The 25,590-nt window shown below is 37.9% G+C and overlaps 1 protein-coding gene and 1 pseudogene across 2 annotated transcripts in view; one reads left to right on the forward strand and one right to left on the reverse strand.

The window, feature by feature from the left end:
• The window catches only part of PPM1E (protein phosphatase, Mg2+/Mn2+ dependent 1E), a 207,688-nt gene that overhangs the window by 157,018 nt on the left and 25,080 nt on the right, over positions 1-25,590 (forward strand). For both annotated transcript variants that reach the window (XM_036836473.1, XM_036836474.1), the window contains exon 2: positions 25,148-25,266. In XM_036836473.1, coding sequence (XP_036692368.1) covers positions 25,148-25,266 — 119 coding nt within the window. The remainder of the gene's footprint in view (positions 1-25,147; positions 25,267-25,590) is intronic.
• On the reverse strand, positions 12,350-13,577 carry LOC118886544 (annotated as a pseudogene).

The following is a 25,590-nucleotide window of genomic DNA, read 5'->3' on the forward strand; positions in this document are numbered from 1 at the left end:
TTGTACATTTTTCCCTTTTTTTATTGAGGTATAGTTGATGTACAATATTTTAGTTACAGGTGTACAACATGGTGATTCACAATTTTTAAAGGTTATACTCCATTTATAGTTTTTATAAAATATTATCTAGATTCCCCATGTTGTACACTATATCCTTGTAGCCTATTTATTTTATACATAGTAGTTTGTACTTTTTAATCCCCTACCCCTAACTTGCCCCTCCCTACTTCCTTCTCCCCATTGGTAACCACTAGTTTTGTTCTCTATATCTGTGAGCCTGTTTCCATTTCCTTATATTCATTCTTTTGTTTTATTTTTTAGATTCCACATATAAGTGATAACATACAGTATCTGTCTTTCTCTGACTTACTTCGCCTAGCATAACACCCTCCAAGTCCATCCGTGTTGTTGCAAATGGCAAAATTTCATTTTTTATGGCTGAGTAATAATATTGTATATATAGACAATATCTTCTTTATCCATTCATCTATCGATGGACACTTAGGTTGCATCCATATCTTTGGTATTGTAAATAATGCAGCTATGAACATTGGAGTGCATATAGCCTTTTTAATTAGTGTTTTTGGTTTTTTTTTTGATATATATCCAGGAGTGGAATTGCTGGATCATATGGTAGTTCTATTTTTAGTTTTTTGAGAAACCTCCATATTGTTTTTCACAGTGGTTGCACCAATTTACATCCCCACCAAAAGTGTACGAGGGTTCCCTTTTCTCCACGTCCTCACCAACATTTGTTATTTGTGTTCTTTCTGATGATAGTCATTCTCATAGGTGTGAGGTGATATCTCATTGTGCTTTTAATTTGCATTTGTCTGCTTATTAACAATGTTGAGCATCTTTTCATGAACTTGTTGGCCATCTGTATGTTTTCTTTGGAAAAATTCTATTCAGGTTTTCTGCCCATTTTTTTATTGGGTTGTTTGTTCTTTTGATGTTGAATTACATGAGCTGTTTATATATTTTGGATATTAATCCCTTATCAGCCACATCATTTGAAAGTATTTTCTCCCATTCAGTAGGTTGTCTTTTCATTTTGTCAGTGGCTTCCTTTGCTGTGCAGAAGCTTTTAAGTTTAATTAGGTACCATTTGTTTATTATTGCTTTTATTTCTTTGCTTTAGGGTGCAGATTCAAAAAAATATTGCTATGATTTATGTCAAAGAGTGTTCTGCCTGTGTTTTCTTCTAGGAGTTTTATGGTTTCCAGTATTACGTTTAGGTCTTTAATCTATTTTGAGTTTATTTTTGCATATGGTGTTAGAGAATGTTCTAATTTCATTCTTTTACCTGTAGTTGTCCAGTTTTCCCAGCACCACTTATTGGAGACTGTCTTTTCTCCATTGTATAGTCTTGCCTCCTTTGTCATAGGTTAATTGACCATTAGTATGTGGACTTATTTCTGGTCTCTCTATTCTATTCCATTGATCTATGTCTCTGTTTTTGTGCCAGTACCATACTGTTTTGATGACTGTAGCTTTGTAGTATAGTTTGAAGTCAGACAGCATGATTCTTCCAGCTCTGTTCTTCTTTCTCAAGATTGTTTTGACTCTTCAGGGTCTTTTGTGTTTCCATACAAATTTTAAAATTACTTATTCTAATTCTGTGAAAAATGCCCTTGGTATTTTCGATAGGGATTGCATTGAATCTGTAGATTGCCATGAGTAGTATGGTCATTTTAGTAGTATTAATTCTTCTAATCCATCAACACAGTATATCTTTCCATCTGTTTGTGTCATCTTCAATTTCTTTCGTAAACTGCAGTATATTAACACAATAGAAAACTTCTCAGCAATAAAAAGGAATGGACTATCAATATACAATAATATGGATGAATCTCAAAAACACTTTGCTGAGTGAAAGAAGACTTACATAAAAGAGTGCATGGTTTTATGAGTCTGTTTATATTAAGTTCAAGAAGAGATGCAACTAATCTGTGGTGTGAAAAGTGAGAACAGTGGGAGGCTGGAGGTGGAGAATAACTGGAAAGGAGCATGAAGGAACTTTCTTGAGTATTGATGATGTCCTGTAGCTTTGTAGAAGAGTTACATAGGTACATGCACTTGTTGAAATTCAGTGAAAATAAATATAAGATTTGTGTATTTTATTGTATGTAAATTTTGCTAGAACAAATATTGAATTCTAGTTAGGAATATGCATATTAAAATATTTAAGGGGAAGTATACTGATATCAGCATGTTGCTTTAAAACACATAAAAAATAAGATGGATTGATGGATTAATCAGTAAATAGATGGGTAGCAAAATATTAATGGAAGAATCTAAGTGATGAGATTCTGAATAATTACTGTAAAATTCTTTCAACTTTTCTGTACATTTGAAAATTTTCATCATAGAATACTGAGAAAGCAAAAAGCATTTAATACCCTCAAAAGCAATTGCTTCCTTATTTACTTCACAGAGTGAAGCAATATAAGCAATTACCTTTGAAAGTTAAGTTACTTATGTTTCTGGCTGGGTGTAAGTTTTCACAAAACTAATATGAAACACTGCTGGATTTATTTATGTTACCATGTTATTTTGTTTATATATGTCATTGAGAAATTAACTTATCTAATCTCAACTCATCATTTCAAATTCTGGTAAGTTTGGAAGGTCTTAATGGAATAAGTTGTCATTATTTTCAGTATCAGGAAAATTTCTTCCTACCTCTGTCCTAAGAATTTATTTGAGGTTCGATCACAATTTATAAGAACCAAGTACAGGACTTCCCTGGTGGGGCAGTGACTAAGACTCCACGCTCCCAGTGCAGGGGGCCTGGATTCAATCCCTGGTCAGGGAACTAGATCCCACATGCATGCTGCAACTAAGAGTTTGCATGCCACAACTAGGGAACCCATGTGCTGCAACTAAGGAGCCTGCAAGCTGAAACTAATGAGCCTGTGAGCCACAACCAAGGAGCCCGCCTGCTGCAACTAAGACCTGGGGCAACCATATAAATAAATAAATAAATATTAAAAAAAAATAAAGAAGCAAGTATTTGCAAGACTACTTGTTGGAATTTCTATATAATCATGTGGATTAAAATAAAGTAGGAAAGTAAATTACAGCTTTTTCTCCTTGGTGATTTATTTAAATTCTGGTGAATGCAGTTGGTTTTGCACATATGTTAGCTATACAGACTAGAAAGAAGGAATCTACAACCTGCTACAGATTTTGCCTGGCTTCAGTTTTCCTTGGGCTTATTGGAATAATTTAGAGGGCAGAAAGGAGAATAAAAGGTAATTATAAACACTTCATAAATTTTGGTTGATTTGATATTTACTCTCAATATTACTCAGTTGCTACAAATTTATATTTAAACAGGATCTCTACATTCCATCCAAAATACATGCAACAAATAACTAAAGATTTTAAGTTTACAGAGAAGAATCTGAGGGCAAAATGCCTAATACAGGGTCATAGCATAAATTAAGTAGCATAGAATCAGAGTTTAGAATTACAGATTTTTCTCACACATCAATTTTCCTTCTGGAATCATTTCTTTCCCTAATTTATTATGCTTCATAGTTGAATGTATTTGATTCAACTCATTGAATATGCACTCCTTCAAGAAAGTATTATTTTGTCTTGTTTGCCATACTCAAGAATCAAGATAGACTTAACGCATGTGCCTCAGTATTATGAGAGTAATTATCACTCTCTGTCTGAAAAGCAGTTCAGAGAGTGATAAAAAAAAAAAAAAGGGCTCATTACAGACTTTAAAATAGTAGAATAACAATGACATTGTCTGCTTCTCTTAGAAATCGCCAGGAAAAAAAAGAAGGAGGATGAACAAGAAAGAAAAATGCAAACTCCGTCTTCAGTAAGAGTAGGATATATCTGTTAACACCAAATCAGAAAATTAAGGGCTACCAAATGCAACAAAGGCCAAATGGGTTTCATAAAATGATGAGATAGAATGCTTTCATCTGAAGATCTCAGTGAAAGCCAGTAAGGTGTATGCTCCACAAAAGGTGGTATTCTTTGGGGGGGGCAAAAATAATTTTGGAACCTTTCACAGGCTACTAGCAGGGACTTCTCAATACCTAGTTTGGCACCAAGAAAGAAAAGAAGATAAGCTGAATGAGGAATTGGAAATACACCATATTTTTAAAAAATTCATTTATTTGGTTTTATTTTTGGCTGTGTGGGTCTTTGTTGCTGTGTGCGGGCTTCCTCTAGTTGCGGCGAGCGGGGGCTACTCTTCGTTGCGGTGCACGGGCTTCTCATCGTCGTGGCTTCTTGTTCTAGAGCACGGGCTCTAGGCGCACAGGCTTCAGTAGTTGTGGCTCACTGGCTTAGTTGCTCCACAGAATGTGGAATCTTCCCGGACCAGGGCTCAAACCCATGTCCCCTGCATTGGCAGGCAGATTCTTAACCTCTGCGCAACCAGGGAAGTCTCAAGAGACTCTGTATTATTAGCAGCTTTGTTGGCTAGGGAGAAGTCAAGAATAAAATAACTCCCTCACACAACCTTGGGTCCTCAGGAACTTCATTGTGAGCTACATGAATCTCTTATGAAGAGCTGGTCCAGGAAAAACGTACTTCATTTATAGATTATTATCATAAAGGAACCAGCAGGGATTTTATATAAAGAGATACAATTTTAGAAAGTTTAAGTAGGGACTTCCTTGGTAGTCCAGTGGTTGAGACCCTGCGCTTCCACTGCAGGGGGCATAAGTTCGATCCCTGCTCAGGGAACTAAGATTGCACATGCCGTGCAGCATGGCAAAATAAATAAATAAAAAAATAAAAAGTTGATGTAAACAAAAATAAAAATAAATGACAATTGAAAAATATTCCTGATGAAAGTTGCAATAAGATATATTGTCTTGAATGATAATTTTTAAAAATTAATCTTGCAAGTTCTTTGATAAAACTAGAACTCAAAGCAGAGGTAGGTCAAGGAAGGGTTAGTGCAAAAGGTGAAGTTTAGCTAACAGAGCTCGAAAAATAAGTGGAAGAGAAAAATTAAATGTCAATGAAATGAGGGGCATATTGGAAGCAGGAAAAAGAATAGACACTTCTGGAAAACACAGTAAGGTACATGGAGGGTAAAATTGAGAAAAAATGAACAAAATGAAATGGAACTTAACCACATGTCTAAAAGGAATAAAGAACCAGTGTTAGATGTGGCACATGGATAAAGGAGAATAATTGTTGTCCTTGAAGAATAAAACTCAAGTAATACAATATAATATTTACAGGTATTTTTCAAAGAAACTGCTCAAAACAAATGCAGATTTGAATCTATAGATTGACAGGGCACATCATGAGCCAGAAAGAATTTACAGAGAACAATTAACGTTAAGGCATAATCTAGTAATGTTATTGGACTACAAAAAAAATGTTTTTTAATGACTCCAGAGTAGAAGAATAAACATGACGGGGAGAATGATTCAAATTGGCTTCAGAATTCTCAGAAAAGTTCAGTGTCAGAAGACAGTAGAGCAAGATCTGTAAAGTCCTCAAGGACGGAAAGTGTGACCTAAGAATTTTATATCTACTCAAACTGTTGTTCAGGTGAAAAGGCAACGTTTTTAAACATGCAAAAACTCAGAAAATATAATTTCCCTAATGCCTTCTTGAGAAACTACTAGAGGACACACTTTAGGTAACCAAGTGATGAAAATATAGCAAAAGACTTGATATGAGCATTGAATCCATAGGATTAATGGGGGGCTTACTATTCTAGGACAGAATTTATATATTATAAACTCTGATATGTAGATATTATATGACTCAAAAGCATTGGGAGGATAAGGGGGGGAGATAGTAGAAAGCTGTAAAACTACAGAGGATGTACCCTAGCAAAATCTAAAAAGCTAGTTGATAAGAAAAGAAGATGAGGGATCTAGGAAATGGGAAATCAAACACAGAAGAGCTCCATAAGAAAGTCCCAGGGTGTCATTTGTACAGCAAGACTGTAGAGTCCAGGGTGTTTTCCAGGAGAAAAAATAGAAACTGATTTGCTTGAACATATGGAAAATATCATTGAATCGTGTGCCACAATGGTGTTGGAGCATTTGGAAAAAATTACTGATAGGTATGTTGAAAACAAAGCAAATGGGAAAAAGTGAGGCAGTCATCAACTCTAGGGAAAAAAAGTTGTACAAGAAAGGAGTTGTGATCTTAGTATACGCTTCAGAAATTCACACTCTTTGTATACCTGGAATATTTTAAAGAGTTTTTTTTAATATATAAATTTATTTATTTATTTATGGCTGTGTTGGGTCTTCGTTGCTGCGCGTGGGCTTTCTCTAGTTGCGGCGAGCAGGGTCTACTCTTCGTTGCGGTGCGTGGGCTTCTCATTGCGGTGGCTTCTCTTGTTGCGGAGTACAGGCTCTAGGCGCAGGGGCTTCAGTAGTTGTGGCACGTGGGCTCTAGAGCACAGGCTCAGTAGTTGTGGTGCATGGGCTTAGTTGCTCTGAGGCATGTGGGATCTTCCTGGACCAGGGATTGAACCCATGTCCCTTGCATTTGCAGGTGGATTCTTATCCACTGCGCCACCAGGGAAGTCCCTGGAATTTTTTAAAACTTACTGATTTAACCAAAAATTGGGGGGGAGGGGAGTTGGGTTAGTGAGAAGAATCAGTAAATCTTCACTGTGGAGAAAAGATATGGCTAATATTGATAAATCAGGAAGAACTAACACCTCCTCTACCATGGGAAGAAGATAATATATCTGATATCTAATATTGATAAATTAAGAAATATCAATATAGGGCTTCCCTGGTGGCGCAGTGGTTAAGAATCTGCCTGCCAATGCAGGGGACATGGGTTCAAGCCCTGGTCTGGGAAGATCCCACATGCCATGGAGCAACAATGCCCATGCACCACAACTACTGAGCCGGCACTCTAGATCCCGCGAGCCACAACTACTGAGCCCACGTGCCACAACTACTGAAGCCCACGCGCCTAGAGCCCGTGCTCTGCAACAAGAGAAGCCACTGCAGTGAGAAGCCTGTGCACCGCAATGAAGAGTAGGCCCCGCTTGCCACAACTAGAGAAAACCTGCACACAGCAATGAAGACCCAACGCAGCCAAAAATAAATAAAATAAATAAATTTTTAAAATTTTAAAGAAATGTATGCCCATGTTATATATAAAAAAAAAGAAATATCAGTATAAAGATTTTACTTAGAAATATGGAAACAGGAGAATGACTAGAAAAGTTGACGCTGGTATCCTCTGCAGCATAGAGAACAGTGGGTAAGGGTTTTCTGTCTTTCATCATGAGTCTTTTAGTTCAACTTTAATAAGTGTATATATGATTGCAGTATTTTGATAAAAATTACAGTAATTTAACAAATAATGGATTATATATCTGTGCAGTGTGCACAAAACGGGATGTAATGATGTTCACTGAAGCATTGTCTATAGTATTGAAAATTATAAATAATCTGTCATTGATAGAGAAACTTTAGCAACTTAAAATAAGTTTTGTGTTTGTGTGTGTGTGCGTTCATTGGCATGGAAAGTTCCGTAAAACACATTGCTAAGGGAAAAGTACATTTTGTAATAGTACATATATCATTTCATTTATACTGCAATAAATCCAAAACAAAGCTATATTTTTCTGTTTGTCTGTAAACACTTAGAAAAAAATTCTAGAAGGATTTAGCAAACTGATCATTTTTACCTTTACTTTTTACTTTAAGTATTTCTGTATTCTTTGATTTTTTTCAAAAACAGTGTGGTATGTATTACCCCTTAATTAAAATTAATGAAATAAATGAATAAATACATAAGCTATGTTCATGGGAAAACTAGGTTAAGGGACTGGAATTCACGAAATATGTTTCTTGTAGCCACCATGTTGTTGATTAGCTATACAACTTTTAGCATATTATCTTGTGTCTCTCTTTTCTTAATCGGTAGAATCTGATTATTATCACATGTGTTCCTGGGGTAAACAATTACACCATTAGGGGTTTACAGTATAGCTTTCAAGACTTACACCTGGATTTAAAATGCGGCTCCACTTTAACCTCTCTAATCATCAATTTCTTCAGTTAAGAATTTCAGAAACGCCCTATTTCACAGTGTTACTGTGAGAATTAAAAGAGATAAAAGATGTAAAGAATTTAGTACATTAGCTGGCAGGTAATAAGAACTCAAAAAATTGTAGCTACTTTTATCATTTTTCATGAAAATAAGATATTTTGTTATATCAATATTGTATTCAGAATGTATATGTAACAGCTTATGACCTAAAGTAATATCTAGAAATAGTGATGTGGATTAGTAGAATCATTAAACAGGGTTCTATTTCTGGTTGTGTTTCAAAGAATAATTGTGTTTCATCTTAGTAAAGCCCCTGTTTTTTTTTTAAAAATATATATATAGTTGGATATATAATATTATGTAGTTTCAGGTGTACTACAGAGATTTGACATTCGCATACATTATGAAATGATCACCACAGTAAGTCTAGCACCCATCTGTCCCCATACAACGTTATTACAATACTATTGAAGAGTATTCCTTATGCTGTGTATTACATCTCCACAGCTTATTTATTTTATAACTGAAGGTTTTTACCTCTTTATCTCCTCCACCTATTTTGTTCCCCACCCCCACCCCTCCCCTCTGGCAACCACCTGTTTGTTCTCTGTATCTATGAGTCTGTTTTCATTTATTTGTTTTTTGTTTTTTAGATTCCACATATAATTGAGATCATACAGTATTTGTCTTTCTCTGTTTGACTTATTTCCTGAGCATAATACCCTCTACATCCATTCATGTTGTTGCAATGGCAAAATTTCATTTTTTTACGGCTGAGTAATAATATTCCATTGTATATATACACCACATCTTCTTTATCCATTCGTCTATTGACAGACACTTAGGTTGCTTCCATATCTTGGCTATTGTAAAAAGTGCTGCAGTGAATTTCGGGGTATATATATGTTTTCAAATTCATACTTTTTAAAGGTATATACCCAGAAGTGAAATTGCTGGATCATATGGCAGTTCTATATTTAATTTTTTGAGGAACCATCATACTGTTTTCTATAGTGGTTGTACCATTTTACAATCCCACCAACAGTACACGAAGATTCCCTTTTCTCCACATCCTCACCAACACTTGTTATTTGTGGTCTTTTTGATGATAGCCATTCTGACAGGTGTGAAATGGTATCCCTTTGTGGTTTTGATTTTTATTTCCTTGATGATTAGTGATGTTGAGCATCTTTCCACGTGTCTGTTGGCTATCAGTATGTCTTATTTGGAAAAATGTCTATTCAGGCCCTCTGCCCATTGTCTAGTCAGATCGTTTGTTTTTGTTGGTGTTGAGTTGTAGAGTGCTTTGTATACAGTAAGTCCCCTACATATGAACCTTCAAGTTGCAAACTTTCAAAGATGTGAACGTGGTCTTCAGCAACTTAGTGACCCTCAGTGAGAAGCTGGAGCTAGATCTGCAAGAGGACGACTTCATCGAACTCCTTGCTGTGCAACACGAGGAGCTTACTGATGAAGACCTGATGGAACTGGAGGCCCAGAGAAAGGACTAAGAGAGACAAGAGGAAGAAGTAGTAACTGAAGAACCGAAGAGATTCATGATGCAGGAAATGACAAGGGGATTTTCTTTATTTGACCAGGCACTGTTAGTTTTAGAGGCACAGGACCCGAACGTAGAACGGTACATGAGGGTTGCAGCCGCCGTTCAGAATGCAGTCCAGTGCTACTGTGTCATCTATGATGAGAAAAAAAGAGCTACTACCCAGACATCACTGGGTCATTTTTTCAGGAGGGTAGATAGAATTGAATCCAGCAAGGAACCAGAACCTGCACCATTAACGTCAGGTGTGAGTGAAACTGCAGCTTACCCTCCATTCCCTATTGCTGATGATCCTTCAGCTCTACGATCTCCCACCTCCTCTCCCTCCTCCATTAAGTCTTCTTGCCTCTTCACTTGATGCCATCCCCTGTATGCCAGCTGTTGTACTGTACTACTGTACTTTTCAAGGTACTGTACTGTAAGATTAAAAGTGTTTTCTTTATTTTTTGTGTTTATTTTTTATGTATTATTTGTGTGAAAAGTATTATAAACATATTACAGTACGGTACTATATAGCCGATTGTGTTAGTTGGGTACCTAGGCTAACTTTGTTGGACTTATGAACAAATTGGACTTACGACTGTGCTCTTGGAACAGAACTCATGTGTATGTAGGGGACTTACTGTATTTTAGTGGTGGCTTTACGATTTTCTATATGTAGTATCAAACCATCTGCAAATAGTGACAGTATTACTTCTTCCTTTCCAATTTGGATTTATTTTATTTCTTTTGCTTGTCTGACTTCTGTGGCTAGGACTTCCAATACTATGTTGAATAAAAGTGGGAACAATGGGCATTCTTGTCTTGTTCCTGATCTTAGAGGAAATGCTTTCAGGTTTTCATTGTTGACTGTGATGTTGGCTGTGGGTTTGTAACTGTTGGCCTCTATTATGTTGAGCTATATTTTCTCTATACCTACTTTGATGAGGTTTTTTTTTGTTTTTTTTTTTGTTTTTTTTTGAGGTTTTTTTTTTTTTATCACAAATGGATGATGAATTTTGTCAGAAGCTTTTCTGGATCTGTTGAGATGATCATATGATTTTTATTCTTCAGTTTTTTAATGTGGCGTATCACATTGATTTGTGTATATTGAACCATCCTTGCATCCCTGGGATAAATCCTACTCGATCACGGTGTATGATCCTTTTAATGTGTTGTTGAATTCAGTTTGCTAATATTTTGTTGAGGATTTTTGCTTCTATGTTTATCAGTGATATTGGCCTCTAATTTTCATTTTTTGTGGTGTCTGGTTTTAGTGTCAAGGTAATGCTAACCTTATAGAATGAGTTTGGAAGCATTCCTTCCTCTTTAAATTTTTGGAGTAGTTTGAGAAAGATAGGTGTTAACTCTTCTCTAACTGTTTGGTAGAATTTACCTGTGAAGCTATCTGGTCCTGGACATTTATTTGTCAGGAGTTTTTTTTTTTTTTTTTAAACTGATTTAGTTTTGTTACTAGTAATTGGTCTGTCCATATTTTTTATTTCTTTCTGATTCAGTCTTCAAGATTGTATGTTTCTAGGAATTCACCCATTTCTTCTAGGATGACAAATTTATTGGCATGTCATTGTTCATAGTAATCTCTTATGATCCTCTGTATTTCTCTGGTGTCAGTTGTAACTTCTCCTTTTTAATTTCTGATTTTTTTAATTTGAGCCTCTTTTTTTTTCTTGATGAGTCTGGCTTAAGGTTTATCAATTTTGTTTATATTTTTAAAGAACCAGCTCTTAGTTTCATCAATCTTTTCTATTTCTTAGTCTCGATTTCATTTACTTCTGCTCTTATCTTTATTATTTCTTTCCTTCTACTAACTTTGAGTTTTCTTTGTTCTTCTTGTCGTTTCTTTAGATGTAAGTTTAGATTGTTTTTTTGAGATTTTTCCTGTTTCCTGAGGTAGGCTTGTATCACTAGACTTCCCTTTTAGAACTGCTTTTGCTGCATCCCATAGATTTTGGATCACTGTGTATCCACTGTATTACTGTCACTTTCTCCCTATATGTTTGTTAATATTTGCTTTATGTATTTAGATGCTTCTATATTGGGTGCATATATATTTACAATTGCTATATCTTCTTGTTGGATTGATCACTTTATCATTATGTAATGTCATTCTTTGTCTTTGTTATAGCTTTGTTTTAAAGGCTACTTTTTTAATATAAGTATTGCTACTCCAGCTTTCTTTTTGTTTCCATTTGCATGGATTAACTTTTTCCATCCCCTCACTTTCACTCTGTGTGTATGTTTTTTTTTTTTAAAGAAATTATTATTAATGTTCAAAATTCTTTAACTTCAAGGATATTAATTAGAACATGAATGAAAAAACCTCCACATGATTTTAAGAGTCTCCTATAATTTTTCTAATAGTTTACTATGTCTATTTTATTTTACATTTAGATCCTAATTCATTAGGATTTTATGTTTGTGTGAGCTATGCAATACAAAGGGATTTCCCCTGTTCAAGTGGAAAACCAATTGTCAACCATTCATTGAGTGGTTCTGGCTTTCCCAGCTGACACGAAATGCCTTCTTTCTCACTAGCTAAACCCCCATTCCTAAGATGCCTCTTGAGTGTGCCCTGGAGTGAGTGAGGTAAGCTCACCAACCTGGGCTCCTCTTCTACAAGGTACAGCTACTATCATAGCCTCTGCAGAGACAGCAGGGAGCATGCAACACATAGAAGTGCTCGGAGGCCATCAGCCAGAACCCCGCCCCATGATAACCAGGCAGTGTGGGAGCCTCAAGGCTCTGGTACTGACCGCAGGGTGGGGGCTAAGGGGACAGCCGCCTGCTCAGGTAGGGGAAGCTCACTCTCTTCAGCTGGTCCCGCTTCTCCTGCAGCTTGCACGCCTGGCTGTCCAAGCAGCTGACCCTGTGTCGCAGGGTCTTTAGCTTGCTGTCCTTCTCCGCCTGCTCCCAAAGGAAGCACACTTTGTTCTTGTTCTGCCAGGATGAGAAGCAGCAGGACTGCAACAAACTGACGAATTTGTAGGCCCGCAATGCTGACAGGATGCTCTCCTTGATGAACATGGGGCTGGTGTCCCTGTGCTCACTTAGCACAGCTTCTGTGCCTGGCTTCAGGGTAACATCTGTTGGAGGGGTGGAGGGGCTCTGGGAGGGCTTCTGAGGCGTTGCTGTGAGGGACAAACTTGTGGGGCTCTGTGCCAAGCCCTTGTTGGGCCCCAGGCTGGTTTTGCTGCAGTCAGGCTCCATGTCTCTCTTCAGCCTCTTTCGGTCAGCGGGCTCTCAGGGGACAGACAGCCTCTTTCCAGCGTGCTTGGAGGAGAAACTGTAAGAATGAAGCGACCCAGTAAATTTGCAAGCCCCAGATACTGCGGGGGATAACGTCATCCATGGAAATGCCACTCTTATCTACCAGGCCCCCATCCGGGGAGGCGGTGTTCTGACTGCCAGCACCTGCAGCAGACATGTTTGCTTCTCCCCGGCCGTCTAATGCTGCGCTAGCCAGATTGGCTTCTGGAGTACTTCCAGAGGCTGCTGCGCCAGTTTCTGACCGGTGGCTTCTGGGGTGGCCCTGGGTGCAGTTTTACCCTACAGTGCAGCTCACTTCAACTTGCAGGGCTCCAGCTTGACCCCTGGGCTTTCACTTGAGGATGTTGATGACCCTGCAGCTCCTTTCCTGTCTGCTTCACTCACATGTCCCCTGAAGCGCCCTGAGGCCTTTCTGGTACCCTTTCTCCTGGTGCATCCATGGCCTCCAGCTCGCTTCTTCTCAGTCCGGTGGAAGATGGAAGCCACGGCCATGATCTTGAGCAGTCAGTGCTGATCCTCCAGCCTCGTGGAGAAGCTTTCTTTGGTGAAGTGTTCACTACTGTGGAAAGACTACTTAGTGGGGGTCCAGTTATCCTTCTGAACAGCCTTTAATAACTGGGTCAGACATTTTGAGTCCTTTAGGGGGAAACCTGTGGCAGGAGACAGCGTGCTTCTCCCCCTTGCCCTGCCAGTTGGAGTAATTTACAGCTGCACGAAAGATCACCATCTCGGGCCTTGGGCTGCCCTGCCACTGCCAGGCTCCAGCCCTTGCCTCGTTGAGCCCAGACCAGGGCAGGACCGCCCTGAGGGGAGGGTGCAAGGCAACATGGCTGCAGGACGTGGGAGCCAGGCACACAGCTCCCCCTGTATGGCACGATGGCGGCACCCAGCTGCCTGCCACCTGGCAACCAGCCCTAGGCCTGTCTTTGTGTGTCTTTAGACCAGAAACGAGTCCTTGTAGGCAGTGTATGTATGGGTCTTGTTATCCATTCAGCCACGCTGTGTCTTTTGATTGGCACGTTTAGTCTATTTACACTTAAAATAATTATTGATAGGTATGTACTTATTGCCATTTTAGTTGTTTCCTGTTTGTTTTTGTAGTTCTTCTCTGTTCCTTTCTTCTTCTTTTGCTCTATTCCCCTGTGATTTGATGACTATCTTTAGTGATTTGTTTGGATTCCTTTCTAGTTTTTCTATATGTATCTATTGTAGGTTTTTGGTTTGTGGTTACCATGAGGTTCATATATAACAGTATATATATATATATGAATGATTATTTTAAGTTGATTATCTCTTAAGTTCAAAGGCATTCTAATCACCCTACATTTTTACTCCCTTCACCACATTTAATGTTTTTTTGTTTTGTTTTAATTAATTGATTAATTATTATTTGTTTTTGGCTGTGTTGGGTCCTCGTTGCTGCGTGTGGGCTTTCTGTAGTTGCGGCAAGTGGGGGCTACTCACTGTGGTGGCTTCTCTTGTTGTGGAGCACGGGCTGTAGGCACGTGGGCTTCAGTAGTTGTGGCATGCAAGTTCAGTAGTTGCGGCTCGCGGGCTCTAGAGTGCAGGCTCAGTAGTTGTGGCACATGGGTTTGGTTGCTCCACGGCATGTGGGATCTTCCCAGACCAGGGCTCGAACCCATGTCCCCTGCATTGGCAGGTGGATTCTTAACCACTGTGCCACCAGGGAAGTCCCCACATTTAATGTTTTTGATGTTAAATTTCACATCTTGTTGTTTTGTATATCCCTTAACTACTTGTAGATATAGATGGTTTTATTAGTTTTGTCCTTTAACCTTCCTACGAGCTACATAAGTGGTTGATCTAGTACCTTTACTGTATGTTTGCCTTTACTAGTGAGATTTTTCTTTTCATAATTTTGATATTTCTAGTTGTGGCCTTTTCTTTCTTGCTTAGAGAAGTCGCTTGAACATTTCTCTTAAAGCTGGTTTAATGGTGCTAAACTTTTTTAGCTTTTGTTTGTAAAACTTTTTGTCTCTGCTTCAAATCTGAATGATAACCTTGTCGGGTAGAGTATTCTTGGTAAGTTTTTTTCCTCTTATCACTTTGAATATATCATGTCACTCCCTTCTGGCCTGCAAAGTGTCTGCTAAAAAGTCAGCTGATAGTCTTATAGGAGTTCCCTAATTCCTCACTAGTTGCTTTTCTCTTGCTGTTTTTAAGATTTTCTCTTTCTCTTTAATTTTTGCCATTTTCATTATAATGTGTCTTGGTATAAGTCTCTCTGGGTTCATCTTGTTTGGGCTTCTCTGTGCTTCCTGGACCTGGATGTCTGTTTCCTTTCCCAGGTTAGGGAAGTTTTCAGCTATTATTTCTTCAAATAATTTCTCTGCCCCTTTCCCTCTCTCCTCTCCTTCTGGGACCTCTATAATGTGAATGTTATTATGCTTGATGTTGTCTCAGAGGTCTCTTAAACTATCCTGCTTTCTTTAAAATTCTTTTTTCTATTGAGTTTGGGTGATTTCTACTACTCTGTTTTCCAGATTGCTCATCCATTCCTCTGTATAATCTAATCTACCATTGATTACTTCTAGTGTATTTAAAAATTTCAGTTATTGTATTCTTTAGCTCTGTTTGGTTCTTCTTTATATTTTCTCTGTGTTGAAATTCTCACTGTGTTCATTCTTCTTCCACATTTGGTGAGCATCCTTATGATCATTACCTTGCACTCTTTATTGGGCAGATTGCTTATCTCCACATTTAGTTCTTTTTCTGAAGTTGTCTTGTTCCATTGTTTGGAACATATTCCTCTGTCTCCTCATTTTGCCCAATTATCTGTTTATTTCAATGTGTTAGGTCAGTTGATTACGTTTCCTGATCTTGGAGAAGTGACCTTTTTTAGGAGACATCCTGTGGGGCCCCACAGCACACTCCCCTCTGGTCACCAGAGTTATATGCTCTAGGTGTGCTCCCTATGTGGGCTGCATGGTCCCTTATGTTGTGATGAGCTGACTGCTGTAGGTGCACTGGGAGGCAGGGCTGGCCCCTAGCCTGGTTGGCCGTGAGGCTGTGTCTTGTGCAGTGGCTGTGCGCCCACTGGAGGGCAGGTTGACTGTGCAACCCAGGAGGTACATGGGGCTGCTGCTGGCCTCCTGGTTGTTGGGCTGGGGCCCCGCATGGCTGTCTGCACAGCCTAGGGGTTTTGGAAGCCCCTGCTTTCTTAAAACTAGTCAATAGTTTAAAAATATTGGTTGAATTAAAGTTCCTACTAAAAAGCCATACATGTTTTAAATTTTTGAATACATTATCTCTTAGTGAAAGGGACTAGAGATAGCATAAACCAGTTACTTGAGTTGGAAACAAAAGTGTAAATATGACCATAGTTCCTGTTTGCCAATGGTTATCACCTGTTTACTAATACTAGCCCAAGTTTCATAGCCTACATGTAAGAACTCAACATCATGTTATGTGACATACTCTTATGTAAATGTATTGATTTTCTCCTCTCAAGCAACATTCAGTCTAAGAAGTTAGGGAATGGCTTAAATATATATTGATATAAATCAGAAAGACAGAAGTTTATTTATTCAGCAAATACTTATTGATCACTGTGTGCCAGGCACTGATCCGGGCATCAGACATCAATGACCAAAAGTAGACAAAAACATCTGCAGTCTAGTGGGAGAAAGAATGCAGTCATAAAATAAATGATAAACATAATAAATAAGAAATGCATATTGTATACAAGAAATTGATGAAGGCTATGCAAAAAGAAAAAGAAAAGACTTACAGCATGGTAAAAGGAATTCCAAGGGCAGGAAGAAGAGAAAGAACCATCAAATGAGATTGAGAAGACAGAATCCTGTGAGTGACATAGGAGAATGTGATGTTCTGGAAACCTAGAGAAGGGAGTGTATCATAGTAGAGGGAATAATCAGCAGTCAGATGCTTCTAAGTGAGTCAGATCTGAGAACAGACTGTAGGAGTTAGCAACAGGAAGGTACATTGGTGATGCTGACAAGTTTCAGTTAACTTGTGCAGTTTAATTCCTTTTGGTCATGGAAGAATAATGACAAAAAAGAGCTACTGCTAAGCTCTCTTCTTTTTGTGGTCTTATGACACTAGTGGTAGTTTGATCTTTGGTAAATGTGTAACATCTAGGTTGCCATTCACAGAAAACTTAAGATCCTGTTGGCTATGCTTGAATATCAACCTGGTCAGAGTGAACAAATGATTGTTAAGATTACACTGATAGCAACAGTAGGGAATGAAATTTCTGTTGTAAGAACCCCAAACCCAGCACTTCAGGAGCCAGTTATTTGGTAGTTGGCATTATTTATATTCAACAAGGCTAACTAAGAGACTCTGTGATGTGTGTGCATTATAATCAGCTGACTCCAGGTGGCGTTCCTGGAGGCTGCTATAGAAAGAAAGAAGATAACTTAAAGAGGAAAAATTTCAACCCTGAGTTTAACTCCCTTTGGTCCACTAAGAAAAAGAATACCAAGTCTGGTGGAGAATTTGCCTTCTTTATTTTAATTTAATGTGTATTCTAGATTTAGAATACATATGATTAACTTGGGGGAGGGGAGTGATCAGAAATTTAACATTTACATGTTGTCACCCTAGCAAGGGCATATTGAGTAGACAGCATCATCGTGATATGTGGGCTGAGGTGAGGCTGCTCCAGATGAGTTTCTCTCAGAGTTAATTGACGGAAACTGCCCACCTTCAAGAATTTTTATTACCTTAGGAATGCTATGCCAAGACTGCTGAAACACGGCTGTGGGTGCTGTGCTTACGCCCACATTGTCAGTGACAGGAAGGATGTACTTTTAAACCTCTAATTTCTCTAATAATGTCTTTAGTGATTTGTGTAGGTTTGGCATTGTGAGGAAAATGCTTCCTGGCTTGGTTTATAACAAGAATTCAGTTGGCAGTCTTAAAATGTGTATTGTCTTAATATGCATGTGGAAGATACTAACAAGTCAAGTTAGAAAAAAGATCTGACTAAAATACTATCCTGTCCATCTAACAAAACTTACCCACCCGTGATATTTGAAAATAAATGAAAATTAAATGTTTTATGCTAGAATAATCTATTTAATTATTGGTTCCTGTTTTCTACCAAGATGGCAATATACAGTGCTGAAAGAGAGCCAGCTTTCATATTCAATTCCAATCTGACTCCTTTCCTTTTCTCTAATGGAAAAATTGGATTGGACTCATGTCAACCTATAGAGTGGAGAAAGAATAATAAGCTTTTGTAAATAAATATTTTTAAAGAGGTAAGAAATAGTACTCTTTCGTTTGAAATATAGAGCTTCATAACCAGTTGGTAACAATATTATTTTATATGATGTTTATGGCCTGTTTCTTTTAATATATAAAATCTGAGGGATTCTTTCCTAACTGGTAGATTCACTGCAAGGATTGATTATATTTATCAAAATAAATATACATTCAGCTTTTAAGTAGACACTAGTACATAAAGCAGAATATCCCCATATTGCTTACAAAAGGAATATATAGAATTTATTTCCATTCTGCTGGTGTATATAAAAACATTTGTTTAGATCTGAAGTGTGTTAATTTATACCTTTACACTGCCTTTGTCCCCATCTTACAAATTCAAAACCTTATTGGAATAGAATCATAGAATTAGAATTTTAAACCTGGAAGAGACTTTAGAGTTATTTTATTTCAATTTCTTAATTTTTCTATTGAGGAACTAAAATCCAGAGAATTTAAGAGTCTTTTTTCAGGTTATCCAGCTAGAATTAGAACCCAGCTTTCTAACTCCTTATATTTATGCTATAACCTGTCTCCAACAAGTTAGTTGAATAGCAGTTAAGTAAGTTGGCAGAAACTTTAGGTCTCACTTGTGTTTATGTCCAGGCTTCAAAGTCAACAGTGATCCCTAATTATTCTTCATCACTTAAAAAAATTTTTGCAAGCACATTAGGTGAAAGTAATGCTAGGGATTCTCCTATGACTTGGTCCTGTTATGAAATCTAAAGAAATCAATGCTCATCTAGAGCACAAGACATGAACATACTCAGTACTGTAGTTTTCCTTCTCTATGCTCCACTAATTATGATAATGATTTGAGTAGTTCCATAATGATTGTCTTAGTCTATTTGGGCTGCTTTAACAAATTACCATAGACTGGAAGGCTTATAAACAACAGAAATTTATTTCTTACATATCTGGTGGCTGGGAAGTCCAAGATCAAAGCCCGGGCAGATTTGGTATCTAGTGAGGGCATGCTTTCTGGCTTATAGATAATTGTCTTATCCTTGTGTCCTCACCTGGTGGAAGGGGCAAGGGAGCTCTCATGGGTCTCTTTTTCATAAGGGCACTAATCTCATTCATGAGGGCTCCACCCTCATCACCTAATTACCTCCCGAAGGTTCCACCTCCAAATACCATTACATTGGGGATTAGAATTTCAACATATGAATCTGGGTGGGTGGGGACAAACTTTCAGTCTGTAACAATGACTTAACATCTGCCTCATCCTTAAATACTGCTCCCAGATATACTGTATGGCTTTTTAAAGGACTAATTTGGGAAAATACTGATTAAAATAAAATAGTATAAACATTGATAAGTACTGAACTGTTCAAGGTCACTAGGATACAACTGTATTTTTATAATTCAAAATCTTCCACCAAGCATGTTTTGGGCTGTGGTTATTTCTGAAATAGAATTGAGGAGTCGAGACTGACCTACTCAGATAAATAGTCTGAGGATAAAGATGACACTAGCCAATATGAGCAGCAGGGAAGAAGAGTCAGAACATTTATGAATCTGAGTTTTATTTTGTGTGTCTGAAGAACTATTGTTAGCTTAAAGCAAGACCCTGTGCTTTGTTTATAGAGTTCAGTGTATGAAGTTTAATAGAGCTGGATTTCTGCTTCACAATACATAACATTGAGAAAGTCAGTATACACAGAAATCCAAATATGCATTCATGTATTCATTGACAAATAGCTTTAATGAAGTGGAATTTGTTTTCTTTTTTTTTTTTGCACCTGCGGGATCCTAATTCCCCGACCAGGGGTTGAACCCAGGCCCTCACCTGGGCCCTCGGAAATGAGAGCAAGGAGTCCCAACCACTGGACTGCCAGGGAATTCCCGTGAAGTGGAATTTTTTTATGTATGTGACTAAACTTAAAAATTAAAACTAACCAGGGAATTCCCTGGTGGTGCAGTAGTTAAGAACTGCCTGCCAATGCAGAGGACACGGGTTCGATCCCTGGTCCAGGAAGATCCCACATGCCGCGGAGCAACTAAGCCCGTGCGCCACAACTACTGAGCCTGCGCTGTAGAGCCTGCAAGCCACAACTACTGAAGCCCACGTGCCACAACTACTGAAGCCCGTGCGCCTAGAGCCCATGCTCCACAACAAGAGAAGCCACTGCAATGAGAAGCCCGTGCACTTCAATGAAGAGTAGCCCCCGCTCACTGCAACTAGAGAAAGCCCGCGTGCAGGAACGAAGACCCAACACAGCCAAAAATTAATTAATTAATTAATTAATTAAAAATAAATAAATAAATAAAACTAAAACTAACCAGACCCCTAATGATATCTCAACATTGTTCAAAAGGTTTTTATGCATATAGTTTGTATATGACTTAGACATAAACTAAAGATTTTATTTTTATCTATGACTATATAAAGTCTGTACTTGTATTCCCAAAACAAACAAGAAAGTAACAAATTGGTATGTATGAAAACATATTTCCTTTTGTTCGCACGATGTGAATTGCTTGAAGATAGGAATGGTAATAACCACTTAGAAATATCTGTTAATACAAGTAAATAGCAAAAGAGTGTTCTTGGACTATATTTGAAGGGCCTTAACAAGATTAATTTGATTTTAAAAGAGCCAGTCCCCCAAAATGACACATACTGCAAAAGTTAAAAATTTTCTAATCATACTCTTCTTCAGCAATGTTCTCAACATAGTAACATTTGTAATCCCAGTTCCCCAGATTGCCTTGATTACTGGCCCTCCTCTGATATTTGCTATGTAATACATTTGCCAAACTTTAAAACTCTAAAACCTGCTGTATAGGGATCTTTCAAGTATTGTATGAGAAATGATGAAAGAAAGCAGTTTGCTATGTTATTATCATGTTAGTTTCTCTCGCTCGTTCTCTTAGAAATGACAAGCTTTAATGATAAGCTTTTATTTGAGTTGATCAAATATTTTCTGATGTGACTATGTTTTAAAATATATTTGCAATTCTGATTTTTCAGAAATAATCACTTTCAATCAGAGTCAAAACCATAAGAACTTATTCATGCTAAGTGTTGTAGCTTTCTGACATGTAGGAATAGCTGATGTGGGTGAGGTGTCTAGCTTGATGTTTTATATCTAGCTATTAGTCAGCTAATCCTCCTCCCTACTTCACCGAAAATATTTTCATTCTGTCTGACAAAAAGTAAAAAATTACATTAACTGTGACTAAAAATGTACTGCAGATGACACATTAATGAGACTAATGGTTCTTGCCTCATTCTCTAAAGTTTTCACATTCTTTGGTGAACCGAGATCCAGATAGTTTAATAATTATACAAAAGATATCCTTTTTGGGGGGAACTCTTGGGAACAAGGTTGCAATAAAGATTTTCAGATTTTTTTAAACATAAATTTTAAAACAGCAAAGGGACCAAGTAAATGTTATAACTATATACTAAAAGTGTGCTTGGGCAAAATATCTGGATGTGTCCAGTTAATCAAAATAAAGCGTGATGAAAGGTAAAGACAAGCAATGCTGACAAAGAGTTTAGGTCTATGAGGGAAGATTTTGACTCATCAAGAAAAATTCAGTTAACTTAGCATGAAAGGAGAAATGGTAATATTGTTTATAGAGCATTTGGATTTCAAGGGATGCCATCAATTTATTTCATAATTGTTAAAGGGCAGTAACTTTCAATTTTTTTTCATCATAATCAGGATTCAGTATATACTTAATATATATCTGGAATACTTAGCTTTACCTCATGCACCTTATTCTATTTCCTTTTTTTAAAAAAAATGCTGCTCACAATTCATAAATTGATTTACCCACTAATGGATCATAATCTACAATTTGAAAAATACTGATGAATGATAAACAGAATTTTCTAAGTTTTTTTTTTCCCCCTTGGGGACTTAGAACGTAAACATTTTAATTTTATCTCTTTCTAAACCACTCACTTTCTTGGTCCCACCTAAACCTTGTTATCACAAAAATTGCACCAGCTCCAAAATCATACACACAAGTATCCTGTTCTCAGACTACAACACTCCATCCTTTTAGGTTATATGCCCAAGTACTACCACTACCACTACAATTCTTTTTTTTTTTTAATATTTCTATAGTGTTATTTTATTTTATTTTTTTTGGGGCGCATTGGGTCTTTGTTGCTGTGCGCAGGCTTCTCATTGCGGTGGCTTCTCTTGTTGTGGAGCACGGGCCCTAGAGCGCGCAGGCTTCAGTAGTTGTGGCTCGCGGTCTCTAGAGCGCAGGCTCAGTAGTTGTGGCGCATGGGCTTAGCTGCTCCACGGCATGTGGGATCTTCCCCGACCAGGGCTTGAACATGTTGTCCCCTGCATTGGCAGGCGGATTCCCAACCACTGCACCACCAAGGAAGTCTGGCATAAAAGTTTTTAATTTTGATGTAGTTCAGTTTAACTCTTTTTTACTTTTGCTGCTTGTATTTTTGGTGTCATATTTAGGAAAGCCATTGCCTAATCCAACCAAGGTCATTAGGTTTTACTGCTATGTTTTCTTTTAAGATTTTTATAGTTTTAGCTCTTATAATTAGGTCTATGATCCATTTTGAGTAAATTTTTGTATATGGTGTAAGGAAAGACACTAACTTGATTATTTTGTGGATATCCCGTTGTCCCAGCACCATTTGTAGAAAGTACTATTTTTTTCCCCATTGAATTGTCTTGGCACCCAGTCAGTGATGATTTATTTACATGTTATTAAATTCAATATCTAATTTTTCCCTTATCTTGTTTGACTTCTCAGTAGTATTGACACAGTTGACCATTCTGTTCTTCAAATATTCTACTCTCTTGGTTCACCTTTTACTTATCTTGCTATGTCTTTTCAGTATTTATAGGTTCCTTATCTTCCACCAAGCTTCTCAGTGTTGGGTTTTCAGTTATTATGGCTGTGTAACAAATTAGCACAGAACTTAGTGGCATAAAACAATCATTTATTATGCTCATAGTTTCTTTGGGCCAGGAATTAAGACTGGGCAATGCAGGGTCAGCTTATCTCTGTTCCAGGATGTCTGGGGCCTCAGCTGGAAGACTCAGGCTGGGACTGGTATCACCTGAAGGCCTTTGCCATTACATGTCGAGCAGTTGATAATAGCCATTGACTGGGAGCCTCAGCTGACACCCACATGAACCTGTCCATGTCCCAGGGGGAGGGGAATGGCAGAGGAAGGGGAGGAAAAGGAGAAAAGGGAGGAAGAGAGAGGAAGAGAGAAGAGAAAGCCAAGGGGAAGTCATGTAGTCTTTTATGACCAAATCCCAGAAGTCACACAGCATCACTCTTGCCACTTTTTTTTTTCATCAAAGTCTCATTCACATTCAAAGAAGGGAAAACAGATTCTGCCTCTTCATTTGGAACGGTAAAGTTCTTAAAGAGCATGTAGGACCAGAAATATTGCTGTGACCTTTTTTAGAAAAACAATCTGCCACCGTCTGTTCTGGCCGCACAATTCACATCCTTCCCACATGCAAAAAAATCACTCACCCTCCCCACAAAGTCTCCCAAAGTTTCATCCCTTAATGGCATCAGGCTCAGGCTTGAGGTTCAGGATCTCACTGAGGTCAGGTCCAGGTGATATTCCTTGGGTATAATTTCTTGATGACAGCTCCTTGAATATAGTTCCATTTGATTTGAAAACTTGGGGACTAAAGAGGCATATTATCTACCCCCTTCCCCACTACTACCCAACATACAATGCGTATGTTGGGAAGGTACTTAATATTCCAAAAGGGGGAAAACAGGAGGCACATAGAAGTCACTGGTCCATAGTAGTTCTCTTTTTATGTTTTCTCTATGTGATCTATTCTATTTCCATAGTTTAAAAAAAATTTTTTTTTTTTGGCCATGGTTCGCGGCTTGTGGGATCTTAGTTCCCCCCCCAGGGATGGAACCCGTGCCCCCTGCAGTGGAAGTGCGGAGTCCTAACCACTGGACCGCCAGGGGAATTCCCCTCTATTTCCATAGTTTTAAATACCATCCATATGTTCATGACTTCCAAATTTCCTAACATCTCTGAGCTCCACACTAAAATATATAATTAGCCATCTGACACCTTCACAAGGATATCTCACAGATTTTTCCAACTTAACATGGCTAAAATGAATTCTTATTCTCTACTTTACCCTTTTCCTCCACAAATCTGTCTTTTCCTGGTTTCTCCGTCTAGGTGAATGATGCCACCATTCACCGAGTTGCTCAGACCAAAACCTAGGACTCAGGCTCATTCTTTTCTGTCTCTCACCTCTACATACAGTAATCAGCAAGTTCTATATTTTCTTTCTCCAAAATCACTTTTTTTTTTAATCTCACCTGGATTACAACAGTCTCCTTATTGGTCACCCTCCTTCATTCTTGTTCCCGTCCAATTTTCTTTGACACAGCAGTCAAAGTAATATTTTAATTAATATGTCTGGTTATGACACTGTCTAGCTCACAATCTTCAGTTACTTCCCCCTGCATTTTGAGTAAAAGATCCATATAACTGGCCTGTTCCTGTTCCTCTGACCTTATTCCTCACCACTTTCCCCCTTACCCACTATACTTTATCTTCTTTGGGCTTCTTCCGGTTCCTCAAACATACTAAGCTTTCCGAAAGGGCCTGTACACATGCTGTTTTCTCTGTCTGGAATATTCTCCCCCAGCTTCCCACTCCCACATAACTGCATCTTTCTCATCCTTTGAGGTATGGCATTCCTGACTATTCTAAGTAGGTACTTCCCTTTAATACTTTCTGTCCTATTTGTTTCCTTTATAAAACGTATTGCAATTTTAAGTTATATCCTATCTGTTTACTTATTCATCATCTGTCTCCCTAACCAGACTGTAAGTCCCACCAGGTCAGGGGCCATATCTGTGTTATTCACCAGTGTATACCCAGTGCCTAGGCAGACTGCCTACCATATAATATGCTCTCAACAAATATGCAGTGAATATTGTTTAAAGGTATGATTTTGTTTTGAGACAATATGTTAATAAGTAATTAGTAATAATTTAAAATGTGATGGTTCCTAATTCTTACTGAAATAGCCTTTTATTTTTCTCTTTTAGTAACTGCCCTTCCTTTTTGGCTGCTGCTTTAGCCAGAGCCACATCAGATGAAGTCCTTCAGAGTGATCTTTCTGCACATTATATTCCAAAGGAAACCGATGGCACAGAAGGGACTGTGGGTAAGTACTTTTCTGCATTATTTATTTTAAAATATTAAAATCTTCTCCTGTGTAGTGATTCACAGAAAATGTCTACAAAATACTATATCTAATTATGTTTACCCACTGGTTGATTTTATAGTAGTATCAAGAGGAAAAAAAGCAAAAAAATTTTTTTCAAACTAATCAATAAAAGTAGGGAAAAGAGGGAAAAATACAGGCATATTTTGAAACCATATGAAGGTAACTGGAGTGAGAGATTATCATAACTGTATGTTATCATAAATAATATCTAGATAAATGGAGAGAGTAATTGAGAAATGTGAAGCCACAGCAGAAAAGATG

The sequence above is a fragment of the Balaenoptera musculus genome, chromosome 20 (assembly GCF_009873245.2).
Source record: "Balaenoptera musculus isolate JJ_BM4_2016_0621 chromosome 20, mBalMus1.pri.v3, whole genome shotgun sequence".
Classification (NCBI taxonomy): Eukaryota; Metazoa; Chordata; class Mammalia; order Artiodactyla; family Balaenopteridae; genus Balaenoptera; species Balaenoptera musculus.